At 32.7% G+C, this 18,668-nt stretch overlaps 2 protein-coding genes across 2 annotated transcripts in view; one reads left to right on the plus strand and one right to left on the minus strand.

The window, feature by feature from the left end:
- Window positions 1-8,470: 8,470 nt before the first annotated feature.
- Window positions 8,471-15,545, plus strand: LOC107486671 (chaperone protein ClpB3, chloroplastic-like). Its single transcript, XM_016107227.3, is given in 11 exon segments — window positions 8,471-8,721; window positions 8,813-9,146; window positions 9,595-9,796; window positions 9,872-9,926; window positions 10,214-10,283; window positions 10,286-10,363; window positions 12,619-12,930; window positions 13,362-13,507; window positions 13,510-13,629; window positions 13,926-14,828; window positions 15,058-15,545. Coding segments are annotated over 11 exon segments (2,706 nt in total). The 5' UTR covers window positions 8,471-8,511; the 3' UTR covers window positions 15,334-15,545.
- A 1,034-nt stretch (window positions 15,546-16,579) lies between these two features.
- The window catches only part of LOC107486270 (chaperone protein ClpB3, chloroplastic-like), a 4,983-nt gene continuing 2,894 nt past the window's right edge, over window positions 16,580-18,668 (minus strand). The window contains exons 4-5 of the mRNA XM_052260125.1: window positions 17,584-18,525; window positions 16,580-17,010 (exon numbers count right to left, since the gene is read on the minus strand). Coding sequence (XP_052116085.1) covers window positions 16,732-17,010; window positions 17,584-18,525 — 1,221 coding nt within the window. The 3' untranslated portion in view covers window positions 16,580-16,731. The remainder of the gene's footprint in view (window positions 17,011-17,583; window positions 18,526-18,668) is intronic.

Below are 18,668 nucleotides of genomic sequence, written 5' to 3' on the forward strand. Positions count from 1 at the left end.
CATTTTTTTATACAAGTCTTTACAAGTTATTATATTAACGCGCTTGAACGTTACTGCACGTTCTTCTTCCTCTTCTTCTTCTTCTTCTTTTCTTTCGTTTCTTACTTTCTCTTTCTCCTTCTTCAACCGTTACTGCACAATTTCACTGCACCGTCTTCTTCTTCTTGCTGCACATCCTTCTTCCTCTTCCTCCTCTTCTTCTTCTTCTTTTCTTTTGTTTTTTGCCTTCTCTTTCTCTTTCTTCATTTACGTGCTTTTCTCTTTGTTTTCTTTTTTCGTTATTCTTGATTTCCATTATTTTTTGATATCAACCTCTAAAATCATTTTTGAAGAAGAAGAAGCGGCAGAATATGAGGAGGAGAAAGAGAAAGAGTTCTGAATTATGCATAAAGTGTCCTTTGGGTGTATTTCTGTAATCGTTTGGGTGTATTTCTGAAGTTTCATTATTTTCAAAACGATTTCAAAGCTTAATTTCAGAAACCATGAAAATCGAAAAAAAAGAAGTAAGAATACCAGTAATAAACGAGTAAAACAACTAATGAAAAGGCAAAGAGAATAACGAAGAAATATCGTTTGGGTGTATTTTCTATAATCGTTTGGGTGTATTTCTGAAGTTCTATTATTTTCAAAACGATTTCAAAGTTTGATTTCAGAAACCATGAAAATAAAAAAAAAAAGAAGCAAGAATACCAGTAATAAATGCAAGTAAAACAACTAATGAAAAGGCAAAGAGAATAACGAAGAAATATCGTTTGGGTGTATTTTCTATAATCGTTTGGGTGTATTTCTGAAGTTCCATTATCTTCAAAACGATTTCAAAACTTGATTTCAGAAACCATGAAAATCGAAAAAGAAACGAAGCAAGAATACCAGTAATAAACGCAAATAAAACAACTAATGAAAAGGCAAAGAGAATAACGAAGAAATACATGGAGGAGAAGGAAGAAGAAGAAGAATGAGAAGAAGAGGAAGAGGAAGAGGAAGAGGAAGATGAGTTGTTCATAATCCACGGTGAGTGAAGAAGAAGAAGAAGAAGAAGAAGAGGAAGATGAGTTGTTCATAATTCACGGTGAGTGAAGAAGAGGAAGAGGAAGAGGAAGAGGAAGAGGAAGAGGAAGAGGAGTCGTTCATAATTCACGGTGAGTGTAGCGCTTTGGAAACTAAATAACGCATTAAAAGACTCTAATGTGTAGCAACTTGTAAAACTTGTAAGTCAAAAAGACTTGTATGTGTAGCAAGCCTCTTGGCCAAAATGTTACCACGTGTTGACTTCTAACCTAAAAAATTTACTCATTTGTAATTATACCAAATACTTTTATTTCCAACAAAAATACCAATATTTTTTTATATAAAAAAATAATCCTAATAAAATGGCTCATTTTTTGTCCATATAAAAAAATATTAGTATTTTTAATAAAAATAGGAGCATTTGGTGTATTTACAGATTAATAGATGTGTCACTTAGACAACTACAAGTCTACAACATGTAGAGAGCGTGCTGAGTGCTGACTCATGTGGGGTGTGATATAGACGTGTCACATTCTGATTGGTTGGCGATACAACACGTGATCTGCGTGTTGTATAAAGCAAAGCTCAGTACTATTTCATTTCGAAGAGGAGAATTATTTGAGTGTGTTTCTAGTGTTATAGAGGGTACTACAAATTTGATAGTGTATCACATCAGTAAAATTATACAGAATATTTATGAGAGAGTGAATTTTGCGTGTGAGAATCTATTTTATTTGTGGTTCCATGCTCCATGACTTTCATAGATAACGTTGACATAAGATCAAAAGGAGAAGAGTCTAAAGTATGTAATCCAAAGAGAAATTATTGCCCCTTCTTTGCTAGATGGTTTGCTGCATAATTGGCTTCTCTGAGCGAATGGCTCCATCTCACATTCAGGGACAAACTTAAGGAGAGCAAATAGTGGCCTTGGACCCCCAACAAATTTTAAAAGCTCATATATTATTATAATAGATGTATTGTATAAAGTAAAATTTAATAGTGTAGTAATAGTAAAAAAAGTTACTATTTTTTATGTATTAGGGTTTAAATTTCTCTACATATATTTATATTATTTGTATTTTTTATTTAATTAAATTTTTTTTACAATATTTTATTAGATGTAAAACTATAAAAAATTATTAAAAATTTATAAAAATTGAGATAATTCTTTTATTTGACAAATATTTATTAATTTTTTTAATTAAAAAATTAGTTATAATTATATCTATTATTAAATATATAGCATTGTATTTGATCATACAAGATTTTAATTTTCGACTCTTCCATTCTTAGATTACTGGATCCATCCCTGCTCACATTATAAATTCTTCTCGGCAAATTTTTAATGTCTTCCATCAAAGTACCGCAAGGATGAGTGGAAGGACATCCTTCTTTACAAAACTTTATAACCATAAGTGAATGAGACTCAACACAACATGTTGCATCCCTTTAATGATAATTATCTGAAACCCTTTAATAATATCCCATAATTTTGTATGCATAATTGAACAACTTCCAAAATTGCAAAAAAAATCGAGATGAACCTACCCGAATGATTTCGGAACAAGCCTCCACATGTTGTATTATTGTTATATGCATAAAAGGATCCATCTGTGTTGAACTTAATAAATTACTCTTGAGAAGATATCCATTTAATAAGACACTTTGGGCTCTTATTTGTAATTTTGAATTTCTTCATTACATTAAAAATCTCCTGTGTTCTTATTTTAACCAACTCATAGATAGTTATTGGATGTGAATAAACTTCTTTAAAGACCTATTTATTGTTGTTATACCAAAGAGATGAGATTGTAACATCAAAACTATTACCCATTCTCTATCTTTTGTCAAGTTACTAATAATGAGCCAATTCCAAAAAGATAAGTGGAAGAATTATGGATCACTATTTTGAGAAAGTAAAAGTCTCAATGTCTCTTTAGTTAGAGTACAATCTCTGAGCACGTGCATGGTTAATTCTTCAACGTCACCACATCTTGGACAATTAGAATTAGTTGACAAATGCCATATTCTCTTTTTCATGTTAGTTAAAATAGTTTCGTGGGCAACTAACTAAAAGAAGGATCTAATTCTTTCTGGATTGCACCAACTCCATGCCAACTTGAACACCCTATTAAAAAGTACTTGCTCCTCAAGAATAGTGTTATAAACTATTTTTAGGTTAAACATTCTATCGGCAGAGAGTGCCAAACAACACGATTAGAGTTCTTTCATAGAGAGGACAGAGATATGACTAAAATGCTGTCCACCACTTGTTTCAAGAGTTATTTTTGCAGTTTCTTTTCATCCCAATCACCTAAAAAAGCAAGAAAATCCATTAAATTTGTATAGCTATCATTATGAGTAATTATCTTAATTGCATGTTAGTCAAGTCTCCCAATAATTGACATTCAGTTGTGCTTCCAAAATCTAATTTAAGATCTATCACCAACTCTCCAAGTTGTATTCTTTGCCATCTTATCCTGAGTTGCACAAATTCGTTAAAAAAATTTAATTTATTTTATTGAACTTAAATTCATATATAAAAAGTTCCGTCTTTTGGAGTTTCTGCGACTTGTATGGTAGTTGTGATTCAAATAAAAAATAAAGGAACCTTGATGTGATTTTTGTTCCAGCTTATATTTCTCGATGTGGGTTCAGTTGTTGCTGGACCGGGAATTTTGAGAAAAGGATGAATGCTATGAGAGTTTCAGGAACTCTAGAATAAAAATGAAAAAGAGAAGCTATTTAGAAAAGTAACGAATGAAAGAAGAATAGAAAAGGAAACTTATAAACGAAGAAAACTAAAATTACTGCATTGATCATTATGCAGTTCTATGTTATGGGAGTTTTAGACTAGCACATATATAGTAGTATAGATAACATAGGAGCCATTAGAGAGTGCACAACATAATAACTAACTCTCATAACTAATTGAAAGAGTCTAGTAGTGGAAACAACATAAATATCCAACACAAGAATAATATAAAAATATTCACAACACAATATGGCAATAACTATAACAAGCAAATATAGCAAGTAAAGCAATAACAAGAACACACCGAGATTTTAACGTGGAAAACCCCCTCAATGTGAGAGGTAAAAATCACGAGTCATCCAGACCAATGAAATAGCTCCACTGTAATCAAATGAGGTACAAGAGAGTTTCAAACAAAGCAAAAAAACATGCATATAACCAACAAAATCATCAAAGCACCAAAGCTTACAAATGAGAAGCAAGAAGATGAAAAGTACAAAAAAAATAGAGCTGCTGTCGAAGAAAATTTCTCCCTCTGAAGAGCTCCAATTAAAATCACCACAATTCAGAATGAATAACAAGATGTGAAGAATCTACAGTCCAAATTTCATGTCGATCCAACGGTGAAAGAATGAGAAACTGCCGTTCAAAGATTGCTGCTCTGTGTAAAAATGAAAAACCTAATTTCTCCCTTGCAAAGCCAATTTCTCTCACTACAAATCTCCAATCAACATCTCCACCAACAAAAATGAAGATCAAGATGATAGGAACACACAGTTTAAATTTCAAACCGATCCAACGGTGAACAAATGAGAAATTGCCATTTGAAATTTACTGCTTTGCATAAAAATAGAAATTTTATTTTTCCTCTTCTTTCTCTCTTTTGTGGCTACACTCTCACTCTCAAAAGACCCCAAAATCTTATTAGGATTGTGACATAATGGATACAAAGAAACATCCTTAAAATGTTAGGCTTGGGCCTCACAAAGGAGAGAAAAAATGTTGGGCTCGTGGCAGAGGAGCCAGAAAGAGGCCCATTAACTTACTACCTTAAGGTTTTGAGTTGGACATGGTGTCTTCTCATCTTATATTCTCTCGCTTGATTCCTCCCCGAAGTCTCCCCGGTGATCAAAAGTTCCCCACGGTTGGCCCAACAACAAGTGGTATCAGAGTCGATAATTAATCGGTCTAGTGGTTTTAAGGAGTATTTAAGGTGAAGTATCCAAAGTCTTTCCAACAAAGGTGATTTGGACGGCGTGTCCCGTGGTTTTTTGCGGTGGTGTGATGGACGAATACTTATATGTGGTGGAGGAGCTAAGGGAGTTGGTGTTTGATGTGGAGGTTCACACTTGTGGGGGAGATTGTTAATGTTGCAAGTCTGAGGAGTGTATGAAGTTAGTCCAACATCAAAGAAAGCAAGAAAGAGTGAAGAGTTTATAAGATGAGAGACCCATTAACTTACTACATTAAGGTTTTGAGTTGGATGTGGTGTTTTCTCATCTTATGTTATCTCACTTGATTCCTCCCCAAAATCTCTCCAGTGGTCAAGAGCTCCCCACGATTGGCCCAACACTAACTAACTAGTTTCCCTGATTAAATCCCCCACGAAAATTTTTTGATTGATAAGGTCACAAAGAAAATGCAAATCAAGTTCTAGATGCTTGCAACGTGAATAAAGGACGGAAATTTTTTGATTGATAAGGTCACAAAGAAAATACAAATCAAGTTCCAGATGCTTGCAACGTAAAGAACGGAGTTGTCTATTAGGAGACACTAACTGATCGTCCCAGTAGATGGTAGGAGAAATAATTTAAAGAATATAGAGCTCTGCTAGCAGCTACTGAAGAGACATAAATTTCAATTTCAACAGCACAAACTGCTTGATATTCTGTCTTCATACTACTTCTGTTAACTTTTGTCTATTCATTGTTTCTCCATAATATGAGATTGTCACTAAAATAAACACAGAGGAAGCTCATGATGCTCTCACGTCATTAATATTGCCACCCCAGTTAGCATCTGCGAAGGATATAAGACGAAAATTAGTAGATTTAGTGAACAATAGACCATGATCAAGAATACTTTTGAGATAACAAAAAATGCGCTTAATACATTTCCAATGATGAAGAGAGCGATGATGCATTAACTGCACCATTCTATTAACGGCAAAGGCTAAATCAGGGCGAGTTAAGTTCAAATATTGTACATCATCAATTATTGAGTGATATTCTTTTGGATTACTAAAGAAAGAGAGAGAAAATATTCAAATGAGAAAAGAAGAAAGAGGAGAAAGAGAAAGAGGTTGGTGATGGTAGTGATAACAACAGTGACAATAACAAAAGAGAAATATAAGAGAAAGAGAAGAAGAAAAAACAACAAAAATGATATAAGAAGAAGCGTATGAAAAAGAAGAAGAAAAAGAGGACGCGTACATGTGAAACACGTTTAATTAACTTGGTTGAACTTAAATAGCTATTTTACTTAATTTTACAACTTTATTATTTGGTAAAGAATAGAGAGAAAGAGAGGAATAATGCTTAAATCAGTTTTTAGTTTTCCAAACACGAATTAAAATAGTCTTTCACTTTTATATCAAATGATTAAAAAATGTCTTTTAAAATTATTTTCATAAATCTCCTTTAGTTTCAAACCCAAATTTCTATAGTGCAATGTTGATTTAGATTATGGGCCCGTTTGGATAAATTCATAAGTTATTTTTTTTTTAATTTTAACTTATAAAAAGGTATAGTATTAATGTTTGGCACAATTTTTAAAATTAAATTACAGTTTTTAAGAAGTTATTTTAATGCTTATAAAGAAATTAAAAAAAATGACTTCTCTCACAATAAAAAGCATTTTATCACTCTTCTCTTAAAATAAACACTTTTACAACTAAAAAATCAAATACAAAATAACTTATTTATAAATTACTTTTAATATAAGTATTTATTGTTTAAATTATTTTTTTAAAAAGAATTTAATTAAATTGTTTACTCAAATTGAACCTATTAAGTGTTAACATAACATTTCAATAGAAATCCACGAGAATAAATTTGAGGGATTTATATGGTCACTCATAAAAATAAGAGACTATTTGATTTGTTTTCGAAATTTTAAAGAATATTTTAAGTATTATTAATAAAATTAATTACTAATATAAAATATATATTGTAATATAAAATACACATTAAAAATAAATTAAACAACTCACGTATTTATGAACAAATAATAACTAATTTTGGTGGAGAGAAAAATCATCCAAAATGATGATGAGAACTATACTTATAAAGTGACAAATGACAAAGTAAGAGGTTAATAACCATTTAATTGGATGTATATAATATATAGAATAAAGGGTGCTCATACCTTAATCCATAATTGAAATCAAACTCAAATTGAATAAAGTCCAATCTACTAGACACAAGAGTCCATGTCTCCTTCGACAATCTATCCGACTTGATAGAGCCTTCATCCTTGAATTCCGATCCAATTTGTACAATAAGAGAATCTCAACTGTACCTATAAATTTGTCCACTATTTTAAAATGGGATATCAACAATCTCTTAAATCAAGGAGAATAACCATCCATCATTATAAGTAAAAGAGTTATAGAATGTTACTAAGCTATCACTCTATCTGTATAAATATTTCAATATATACAGGTCTTTTTGGACTCTAATTTATAAAATCAGTCTTATTTATTAATTTAAGCAGTAGAGTTTCTTGAAGGTATCATCTCTCAACCTTATTCAAAAATTTTGGACAACTTTGTCTTGTTAAAAAAGATATCGAAATTCTTGTCAGAAGGAGTCTAGATTTCACATTCAAACCCAAATCATCCCAATTTAAGATAATTCTTGGAACAAACGGTAAAGTATATTTTTGTCCTTAAAGTTGGTTAAAAATTTTAAAAATATCCCTAAATTTTATTTTGTTTTAATTTTATCCTAAAAATTTTCGATTTGCATTAAATTTACCTCTAACAACTAATTTTTCAAAAAATCCATGACCAATCCAGCAATAAAATTAAATTCACAATAACAACTTTCAATACAAGCAAGTCAGACATAATTATTATACATTATTGTTGAAATAGTTCTAAACTTTTTAAAAATTCAGCTGTTAGAATATATTTGATAAATAAAAAATTTGAGATAAAATTGAAAAAAATAAAATTTGAAATATTTTTGACAAATTTTATGTCAAAAAATATACTTTACTCTAGAATAAATTATTATTTTATTTTTATCTATTTTTATTTGAATATTTAAAATATACATATAAATGTAAGATATATATACTTTAATTTTTGTTGTCACTCAAGTAAAAAATAAATATTAACTTAATTAATATAAAACTATCAAATTTAGAGGATATAAAAATATGTATGTTTTTTAAATAAACTTACGACAAATCACGTGGAAATCATCCTTTTTTGAAAATGATTTAAGAATGGTTGGATTAGGTGCATTTTTGGTCGAACTAAAGCATCTTTTGAAGGTCATATACTCAAATATCATTTTATGAAAAAATAAAGACTTGGAGAAGACTTAGGAGAAGACTTTATTTCCGTCAACTAAAAGAAAAAAAAAAGTAAAGAAGAGGTTCAAAGGAAGAGAGAATAATCAAAGAAGACTCATGTCTATGCTCATAGATATATCTGTTTACTTATTAAGCTTATGGATGGATAGATGCATTATTCATTAGAACTTCAGAAGAACTAGAAAAGAGTTGGAGGGAGTTCAAATATGGAGGAGAAGGTGTTTACAATAGGACCATGGGGAGGCAATGGTGGAGATAAATGGGATGATGGGTGTTTCAGCGGTGTCAGAGAAATCCATGTTGAGCATCGTGACTACATTATGTCACTCACTTTGGTTTATGATAACCACGGCAAGCGTTTCAAAGCAACAAAACATGGAGGATCTAATCCAAAACTTAAGGCCAAAAAGGAAAAGGTTATAATCTTATAATATATATATTAACAAGCTTATTCTATTATTTATTTTCCTTCCTTTCTTCATTTTATATTATTTATGTGTATTGTAGATTAAGCTAAAATACCCAGGTGAATTCCTTGTTGGTATTTCTGGGCATTATTTTCCCTTGCAAGCTAGGGATGGCGGTAATCCGTACATACGGTCATTGAAATTCATAAGTAATAAAAGTATACTGAATCCCAAGAAAAAGGGGGGTGCCATTAATTTCGTCCAAGAAACCTATGGACCGTACGGAGTTGAAGAAGGGACACCATTCGACTTCGCAATGAAGGATTTAGAAATTGTGGGATTTCATGGTCGGAGTGGTTGGTATCTGGACTCAATTGGGATCCATCTGCGCCATCGCCAAGTCAAAACAGAGAAAGGGGATCACCCTCTAAAAGGTGCCTCCAACTCTACCCATTACTCCCATCAACTTTTAAGAATGTTACATTTTTCTTTAGGTGATTGTTTCCACCATAAAAATTCAAGTGCAGTTAACTTGACGTGATACTGATAGATAAGAGTTGTTAGAAAATAATTTAGTCAAACCTAAAAATTGACTAAACTAAAGATCGACTCCTTGTTACTTATAGATGGAAACTCAGTGCAGTCAACTTCACGTGAAGTTAATAACTGAGAGCTGTTAGATGATTTGACTAAATTTTCATTTAACTGCCACCAACTATCAACTTAACGTAAAGTCGATTGGACCTGAATTTTCACCTTATTTATATCATTTTTTCCATTTACTAATTACATTCACTTTATCAAAATTGAACCACTAAATTAATGTACATAAAATAGTAATCATTTGAATTTTATAAAGCTAGATTGATTTTGGTGTGACAGGACCTGAAAAGAAGGCTGATTATTCAGCCTTAGGAAAATATGGGAAAGATTTAACAGAGCTAGCTAAAGCCGGAAAACTTGACAAAGTTTCTAGAAGGGATGGTGATATAAGAAGGTGTATCCAGGTTCTTTCTCGGAGAACGAAGAATAACCCCGTTCTTGTTGGAGAACCTGGTGTTGGCAAGACTGCCATTGTCGAAGGGTATGTAATGTGTTGTGATGCTCCATAACTACATACTTTACTACTATTCTTGACCTAACACTATCTTTGAAACAGGCTTGCTCAAAGAATCGTTGAAGGAGAAGTTCCTCAAGTTCTAATGAATCGAAGGGTATGCGTTGGAAACATCTATTCCAACTCACAAACCTGAGTCCTAAACTCAAATCTTTAAATATAACTAACACACTTAGACATATATTAAAAATAAAAAATATTATTTATATACTAAAATTAATTACTAAAATCAGATACGATGTATTTATATATTTATATATATAAACACATGTATTGTTAGTTCATTTTTAATGTATATTTTATACTAATGATTGATTTTGATATACACACAAGCACCTAGTATACTCAAAAACTAATTATGAGTTAAACCTTCTCTGTTTGCAGCTTGTTTCCCTTGATATAGGTGGCCTGGTTGCAGGATCAGAGTTAAGGGGACAATTTGAGGAAAAGTTGAAAGCGTTCTCAAACAAGTAAACGAATCCGAAGGTCAAATTATACTTTTCATTGATGAGATCCACACTATTGTGGGAGCAGGTATAATTATTTGATCGACTATGCTATCTAATCAAATTACACATATATTTATATATAAATATATTAATGACAAATTTTAATAATTGATTTTAATTTTAGTATTCGAATATTATTTTTATTATTAAATTTAATTTACTTGTTTTGACATCTACCTCATCATTCCATCACATGTTTCTAATAAGATAAAAACTCACATGTATTTATTTTAATGTAAAGTTGTTAATTAAAAGTGTTAAATAATAAATTAATCAAATATATTAAATTATTTGATAGTTATAAGTGGCGAGAAGGGGATTGAATCTTAGCCTCTTTTTTTTAAAGTAATGCTTTTTGCCCTTTGAACTAATTTTAGAAGATTTTTTTTGTTTTTGTCTCATAACCAGATAAGAGATATTTCTTAGTTTTGTCTCCTACGCAGTAGAATCAGAAATGGAGTAGAAGAGAGAGATAGAATCACACCAAGAAATATCCTGGTTCAGCTGCCAAGTGCAATGCAACCTACATCCAATCTCCATCACAATAATAATGGAATTTCACTATAATCATCTTGATTACAAACACCAATTCTCTCTAGGAACTACCTTTCCTATACGAGACAAGTCCAGAATCTAACCCCAATCCTGAACTTGACTTGGTCACCTACCAAACTTTCAACTGCTAAGTGCTAACCCAACTTGCAAGGGAATTCTCACAAAATCATGAAACACAACACAGATGTGCAAAGGACCTTTAAGGACATCTATGGCTTTTTCTTTTAATTTTGTATACTCTGCCTTTTTCCGCTCTATAGCTTTTTCATACAAACCTCATTGTTGGCCTTTTTCCATAAGACTCAAGACAGACAAAACTAAACAGAAAAATACAACATGAAATATATTGAAGGAGAAAAACTTCTGTTAGTTTGGGTAGCTATGAGAACTATGTGCTTTCACTCTTTTCTCCTTGCTTCAATCCCTGGCTGTTCTCCCTTATTTATAGAAGGGGAAGCCTCTAAGGTTGAAACTGTTGAACCGAGCCAACTTCTTCTTCTTCAATACAAAAACCGGTTCGACCAAAGAGAGGAGAGAGAAAACCGAATGCTAAAACCAACATGTAATTACCTCTGTGTCATCCCTTCTCACAAGGCTTTATCAATCTAGGTCTTACATCTTGACTTGCTCCCCAAGAAGGATTCCTGGCCATCTGCTCTATCTTCTGCCTCTTCCTCCACGTAGCTACAGTAGCTACCTTCTGTGGTGGTTGATCAAAAGTAGAGACGAGCCATACCCCAAGGGATCTTCTTCCTCTGACCGAGATAGATTTCTTCCATTTTTGGGTATGGAGAACTTGAGACTATCTCACCACATCTTACCTTTAGTGGCAAAATCTCAGCCACACCATATTGTAAATTTTCTTTTTGCTAAGGACATCATCACCTTAACCCTTTTCTTGCTTCTAGCTTCACTGCTACGTGCCACATCTCTAATAACTTGCTTCTTCTTCTTCTCTGTGATATGACGGAAACAATAAGGTAGAAGAGAGAGAAGAGAGAAAACTTTCAATGTAATCGAAGAATGGAATTAAAAATGAATTTATTTCCCATTTTCCCTTACTTAGTAACGTGTGAGAGTAATTATCAAATCAATTTCAAACTTTTTCTTTCTAATTACCAAGACAAGCATTAACCCCATTTAATCACATTTGAATTTCATCAAAAAGAGTGGGTAACCGAACCACTTCTCTTTCCTTTTTTATCTTTTCATATTCAGACCAACCATTTGGTCTTTCACCAAGGATTTTATTTTGGGCTTGTTTACCAAAATTTTGACCCAACAAACAATAATAATTCAGCCACAATGATTAAACATTATTTTGTTCAAGGTTAAATTTTAACTTCCTATTGAATTTGTCATTTTTTGGCTCAAGACAAGATCTACACAACACAAAATTATTAATCAATTAATGTGAACTAAAATTCAAGTTAATAAATTTGTAATTAATTATTTTAATAATGTTTGATCATCATCAAATTAATTTGGAGTTTTCTAAACTCATCTTTATTTAATGATTCTTAACAACTTCACATAAAAAAAAATGTATTTTCAACCTCCAACAATTCTATTTCTACAGACATTAAAACATAGATTTCTAAAAGCAATATTTTGATAAATTAAAGTATATAACTAACATAGGGACCACAATAATAGTCACTGTAGCTATAGCATAGCATAGCGTAACATGCACCTTAATATAAACCTTCCACATATCACTTGCAGGTGCTGGAGTAGATAGTTCAATGGATGCAGCTAATCTGTTGAAACCCATGCTTAGTCGTGGAGAGCTGCAATGTATTGGCGCAACAACGTTGGACGAACATCGAAGATTCATCGAGAAGGATCCGGCCTTGGAGCGTCGGTTCCAGCCGGTTTATGTTGAGCCATCTTCAGTTGATGATACCATTCTAATACTCACGACACTCCGAGAAAAATATGAGCAGCATCACGGAGTCCCCATCTCCAATGATGCACTTACATATGCTGCAAAGGTAGCAGATCGATACATTACTTCAAGATTTTTACCTGACAAAGGTAACATGCATTGACACCCTCAATCTTCACACACTTTTGTTTTTCTTATCTTAAGAAACCGACAAATAAGTCCCGATCTTTTAATTTGAAGATATTTGAAGATAAATACGTTTTTGGTTAATTAAAAACACAAGAATAAAATTCAAAATAGCCCCTCACAATTAATTCGAAAGATAACGAGACTCTTAACAAAAAAAAATCCAATTCGACCTCTGACAATTATCTCGAAAGGACAACGAGACTCCTGTGCCAAAAAAAATTCAAGTTGTTTTTTTTGGGACTGAGGTAATTGTCAGAGGTCGGATGGAGTATTCACTCAAAACACAAAAACGTTGTTCACTTTTAAAAATACAAGACATTTAAGTTTCTGTAAATATAATTTATGAAAGCAATGTCCATAAAGAATTAATTAAAGGCTAGTGGAATTGCAGCTATTGATCTGGTTGATGAAGCAGCTGCAAAATTGAAGATGGAAATGACTTCTAAACCCGCTATACTAGCCAACAAAATTGAGACAATCCAAACAAAAAAGACACAGATAAGCTCTCTGGAGAAAGAAGATGATAACGAAGAATCTAAAAAAAGTTAGATTCCCTTGAAAAGGATCTCGCTTCCCTTGAAAAAGATGAGAAACTTCTGACAGAGCAGTGGAATTTTGAGAAGTCTCTAATGGCTAAAATTCACACCATAAAACAACTTGTGAGTCTTCTCTTTCTTGAAAAGATAAATTACAGATATTTTTTTAGATATGAAACAAACCTTGGTTTAGCACTTAGTTATTGGATTTTATGGTATTTTTTTAAATTTTGGGACAAGACAATATGTTACGCGGGAGTGTATTGTCAATGCAGAGGTTTATTGTCCTGTCCTAAAATTTTAAAAAACACTAAATCTAAGAAATGAGTGTTACACTTAAGTTTGCTCCATATCTAAAAAAATTAGCCGATAAATGAGGCAGAATAAAGTATTCATGCACGGGATTTTACACAATGCAGAAAAGTGAGATGAATATTCAAATTAGAGTTGCTAAGCGTCAGAATGATTATGACTATGCTGCTGAGTTAGCTCGCACTCAACACTCCTTACAACAACAACTTGAAGATGTAGAGAAGGAGATACACAACCGCGACGGTCTTATGATGAAGGAAAAAGTGACGGTAGAAGATATTGCTGAAATTGTGAGCAAATGGACTGGTATACCCATATCAAAACTACAACAATCGGATATGCAAAAGTTACTAGGTTTAGAAAAAGAGCTCCATGACCGAATTGTGGGACAAGATATTGCTGTGAAGGCAGTCGCGGAGGCTATCCAACGTTCAAGAGTTGGCCTTGCGTTTCCTAACCGTCCCATTGCTAGCTTCATGTTTATGGGACCTACTGGTGTTGGAAAAACAGAGTTGGCTAAGGCACTTGCCTCTTACTTGTTCCACACGGAAGAAGCTCTGGTTCGCATCAATATGAGCGAGTACAAGGATAAGCATATGGTTTCAAGACTCATTGGAGCTCCACCGGGATTCAGAGGGACTGGGGAGGCAGGCCAGCTCACCGAGAGGGTTCGCCGCCGGCCATATTCTGTTATTCTGCTTGATGAGATTGAGAAGGCTGACCGCGGCATCTTGGATGTTCTGCTTCCAGTCTTGGACGATGGAAGAGTGACTGATGCAAGTGGTCGCAAAGTGAGTTTCACCAACACTGTCATCATTATGACCTCCAATGTTGGATCCAATGTCATTCATAATGCCATGGAAAGACAGTTAGGATATGAACACATGAAGAAGGAAGTGATGGCTGCTGCGCAGAAAGAATTCCGGCCTGAATTCATTAACAGAGTTGATGAATTTATTGTGTTCCGGCCTCTAGAACCTGACCAAATAAACAACATTGTCAAGCTTCAGGTAAATTGATTGATAATCTCTTGGATTTGCATAACCTTTTTTTTTTCTTTTTGTTAGCCCTATGGCAAAGTTCTTTCTATTGAGGCCAATAAGAATTGAATTCTGATGTCATGTCATGAAACTACTCCTTCTAAAATCTTATCTGATAGGAAGCAGCACATGAATGGTTATATCTCTAATGATATCGAATGTTTCTTTTAAATACTCATCCTTCCTTCCTTTATGACAGTTGAATGAAGTGAAGAAGATATCCAAGGAGAGTCAGAAGATGGAAATAACAGTAAGGGATAGTGCTGTGAAACTTATTGCTGAGTGGGGGTATGACCAAAACTATGGTGCTAGGCTGGTGAAGCGAGTGATTCAGCAGAAAGTGTTGACCGAACTCACCAACGGGGTTCTAAATGGAAAATTTAAGGAGAACGACAGAATTTTAATAGACAGAGATATCACAAGCAAAGAGGAAAATAAACTCTCCATCAGGAAGCTTAGACCAGGCTCAGCATAAACCTTTCTGGCTTTCTTTTCTTCAGGTTTCAGTAAATGGAATGTATGGGAAACATTCTAATTTAATTTCTTGTGTTAAAAGTTCTCATTTTTGTCATAAACAAGTGTTCATCAATAATGTCCTATTGCGTAGTGGTGGGTTTTCTATTGACACTCAGAGAGTGTTGCGAAATGCTACCTGTTACATAGATGTGCAACTTGTTCACCTTTATGTAAGCCTAAAAATATTTAATTTTTTATTTATTTAACTAAAAATCCAAGTCTTGTTTTTATATTTAGAATATTAAATAAAAAATGCTTTGGAATTTTTTTAAAAATTATTAACAATTTTGCTTATTCAATCCAGTTTTATCCCTTAACCAGACACAAACAGAAAGCCAAGGGGAATCAAGCTTCAAACTCATTTTACAAGAGAAATGCAGTAAAAAGTAAAAACACTATTTCTGCCTCAACTGCTATACAAGAGTATCAAATTAAAAAGCACATTCACATATTCTACAAGTTCGAGTTTGAATTTTTTATTTTTTCATTTTTTCTTTTGCATCAGACACACGGGCAAGTTTTAATCTTTTAGATCACACTAAATAAGTATAGTAATTATTTAAAAAAATATATATTAAACATATTAAATTTTTAAATATATAATCAACAATAATTTGATAAATTCGTTTAAATAAAAAAAATTTACTATAAAAAAATTATAATTTGAAAATATAAAATTTTAAAATAAAAATGACAAAATAATTTTATAATAATTTAATTATTTTTATTATTTTATGTAAAGATAATTTTGTTTATTAAAGTCTAAAAAATAACATTAAAATTAGTATTAGCAAAATTATTTTAAATTTAATATTATGAAGAAAAAAATATATAAGAACTAATTTGATTAATTTAAAAAATTTTAGTGATGAAAATAACTTATATCTCAAAAACTATTTTAATTATAAATAACATTTTTTATATATCAAGTGACACGTGGTGTATCAAGTATCATTGACCCGATATGTCAACTAATCATCTTATGACATGTGATATTAATGTACCACGTCATCACATTACGTGACACATTCTCATCTAATTAGTTTTCATCTATTTTGCACCCTAGTTCATTTTTTAGCGAATTTGGTACGAAAATGTTGTGTAATTTAAACAAAGGTATCACATATCACGTATCACCAGATTAATTTTATTTGCAAACTCTATACTTTCAATAAGAAAAGTTACAATTATTTTAAAACGGAACAAATATATTCTTGGTATCATCGTCCTTGACGAGTTGCTGAATAAATATTAAATAATATTTGGAGCGGGAATGTCTCGGCTTTCACTGGTAGTAGCGTCTCAAATTTGTAGATGAATTTACATTTGTTGAGTTATAGAAGATGAAGTAGCTGTACTAATTCAGCTTCTGAAAAGAAAGCTGTTGGGCGGGGGAAGAGGATGAAGATGATGTTGTGTCTATGCCTATAGAAATTGTGTCACCGTTCTGAAATTCTTGGCGAAGAATACGTTGGACAAGTTGATCCTCCACTTTATCCAGAATCACCCGCCGCACTGGCCTTGCACCATATTGTTTGTCATCATCCTCCAAGTTCGCAAGAAGTTTGATAGCACCAGGCGTTGCCTGAATTTTCATCTCGCGCTGACTTGCATATCTCTTCTCCAACTCCTTCAACTATATTCCAATTTTTTATTTGAATTTAATAAATTATATTAATAATTACGACCTAAAAATATAATACTTTTTTTTTTAAATAAGGGACACAACAGAGTGGTGGAGGTGGTTTATTTTTGAATGATAGAATATTATAATAATAGTAAATATATTATTATTAGTATTATCGATTAAATAATTATCACTAATTTACAGGTATAATTATAATGATTATAAAAAATATCTTGGTTGAATAACTTAACATGTATGTTATTTCAATTTTACAATTTAATAAATAGAAAGAATGAAAATATTATTCAGAGACACCTTGAAAGATAGTACCAAGTGTGATTTTCTCATATGAATATATAGTTGTCAATTTATATTTTGGTAGTCAAAATAGTATTTTGGATTTCTCCATTTTTTTAACATTTAACAGAAAAAAAATGTGATCTCTCATTTCTAATTCTACAAATAGGACCAAACATAAATAGAAAAGAGAGAACAATCAAGTTAGATACCATCCAAATTTTTTTTTTTTTTATTGGAGATGATCCACTCCCAATAATGTAATAAGAGAGGGGATGGAATTACCTGTAACGCGACAATGGCTTCGATTTGGTCAGTGCTGAGAGGCAAGAAGACAAGAAATTCATCAATGCGATTGATGAATTCAGGTTTAAAATGGGCGTGGGAGCGTGCAGCCTCCATTGCGTTCTTCTTGAGATTTTCATAAGGTAGGTTATCGTTGGCGTCACTGAGAATCTTCTCTGATCCAACATTTGAGGTCATAATGATGACAGTATTGGTGAAGTTGACCAAGCGACCTGCTGCGTCCTTTATTTTGCCTTCATCCAAGATGGGAAGCAAGACTTCTAGAAGCTCCGGATGTGCCTTCTCGATCTCATCAAACAGAATAACGGAATACGGTCTGCGTCGAATGGCTTCAGTGAGCTGCCCTCCTTCTTCATGCTGCTTGTACCCAGGTGGAGACCCTATCAAGCGTGACACCGCATGCTTTTCCTTGTACGCACTCATATCGAAGCGCACCAATGCTTCCTCTGTGTTGAACAACAAATAAGCAAGTGCCTTAGCCAGCTCCGTCTTTCCAACTCCCGTGGGTCCCATAAACATGAAGCTTGCTGTGGGACGCTTTTGATTTCCAAGAACTACTCTCGAGCGTTGCACCGCCTTAACTACTGCCTCCACCGCATGCTCTTGTCCTACCACACGCTTATGCAGCTCCGTCCCTAATTGCAACAATTGCTCAGACTCTGATTCTGTAAGTTTTTCAAGGGGTATTTTAGTCATTTCGCTGACTACACTAGCAATATCTTCTGCTGTAACTTCATCTCCTAGCTCAAGATTAGATTCGTTCAACTCCTCCTTAACTTTATTCAACTCGTCCTTTGCATGTTGAAGTTCCCGTTCCAAGGAGAGTGCAATGCTTTCTTTAAAAGAAGCGTTATTCACAGGACGACCTCTAGTATGAGGTTGGATCAGATTAATCATGTCATCATTCTCCATCTTATGTTTCTGCTGCGGATACGTTGTTAGTTACATTTTGTTTCTTCCTCTCTAACTTTACAAATTAATTTGATCTAAAAAATAATAAATTAAATTTTATACTGATCTAAATTAATATTATTTTTTATAAAAAATATTTATAATATTTTTAT

The sequence above is a fragment of the Arachis duranensis genome, chromosome 4 (assembly GCF_000817695.3).
Source record: "Arachis duranensis cultivar V14167 chromosome 4, aradu.V14167.gnm2.J7QH, whole genome shotgun sequence".
Classification (NCBI taxonomy): domain Eukaryota; kingdom Viridiplantae; phylum Streptophyta; class Magnoliopsida; order Fabales; family Fabaceae; genus Arachis; species Arachis duranensis.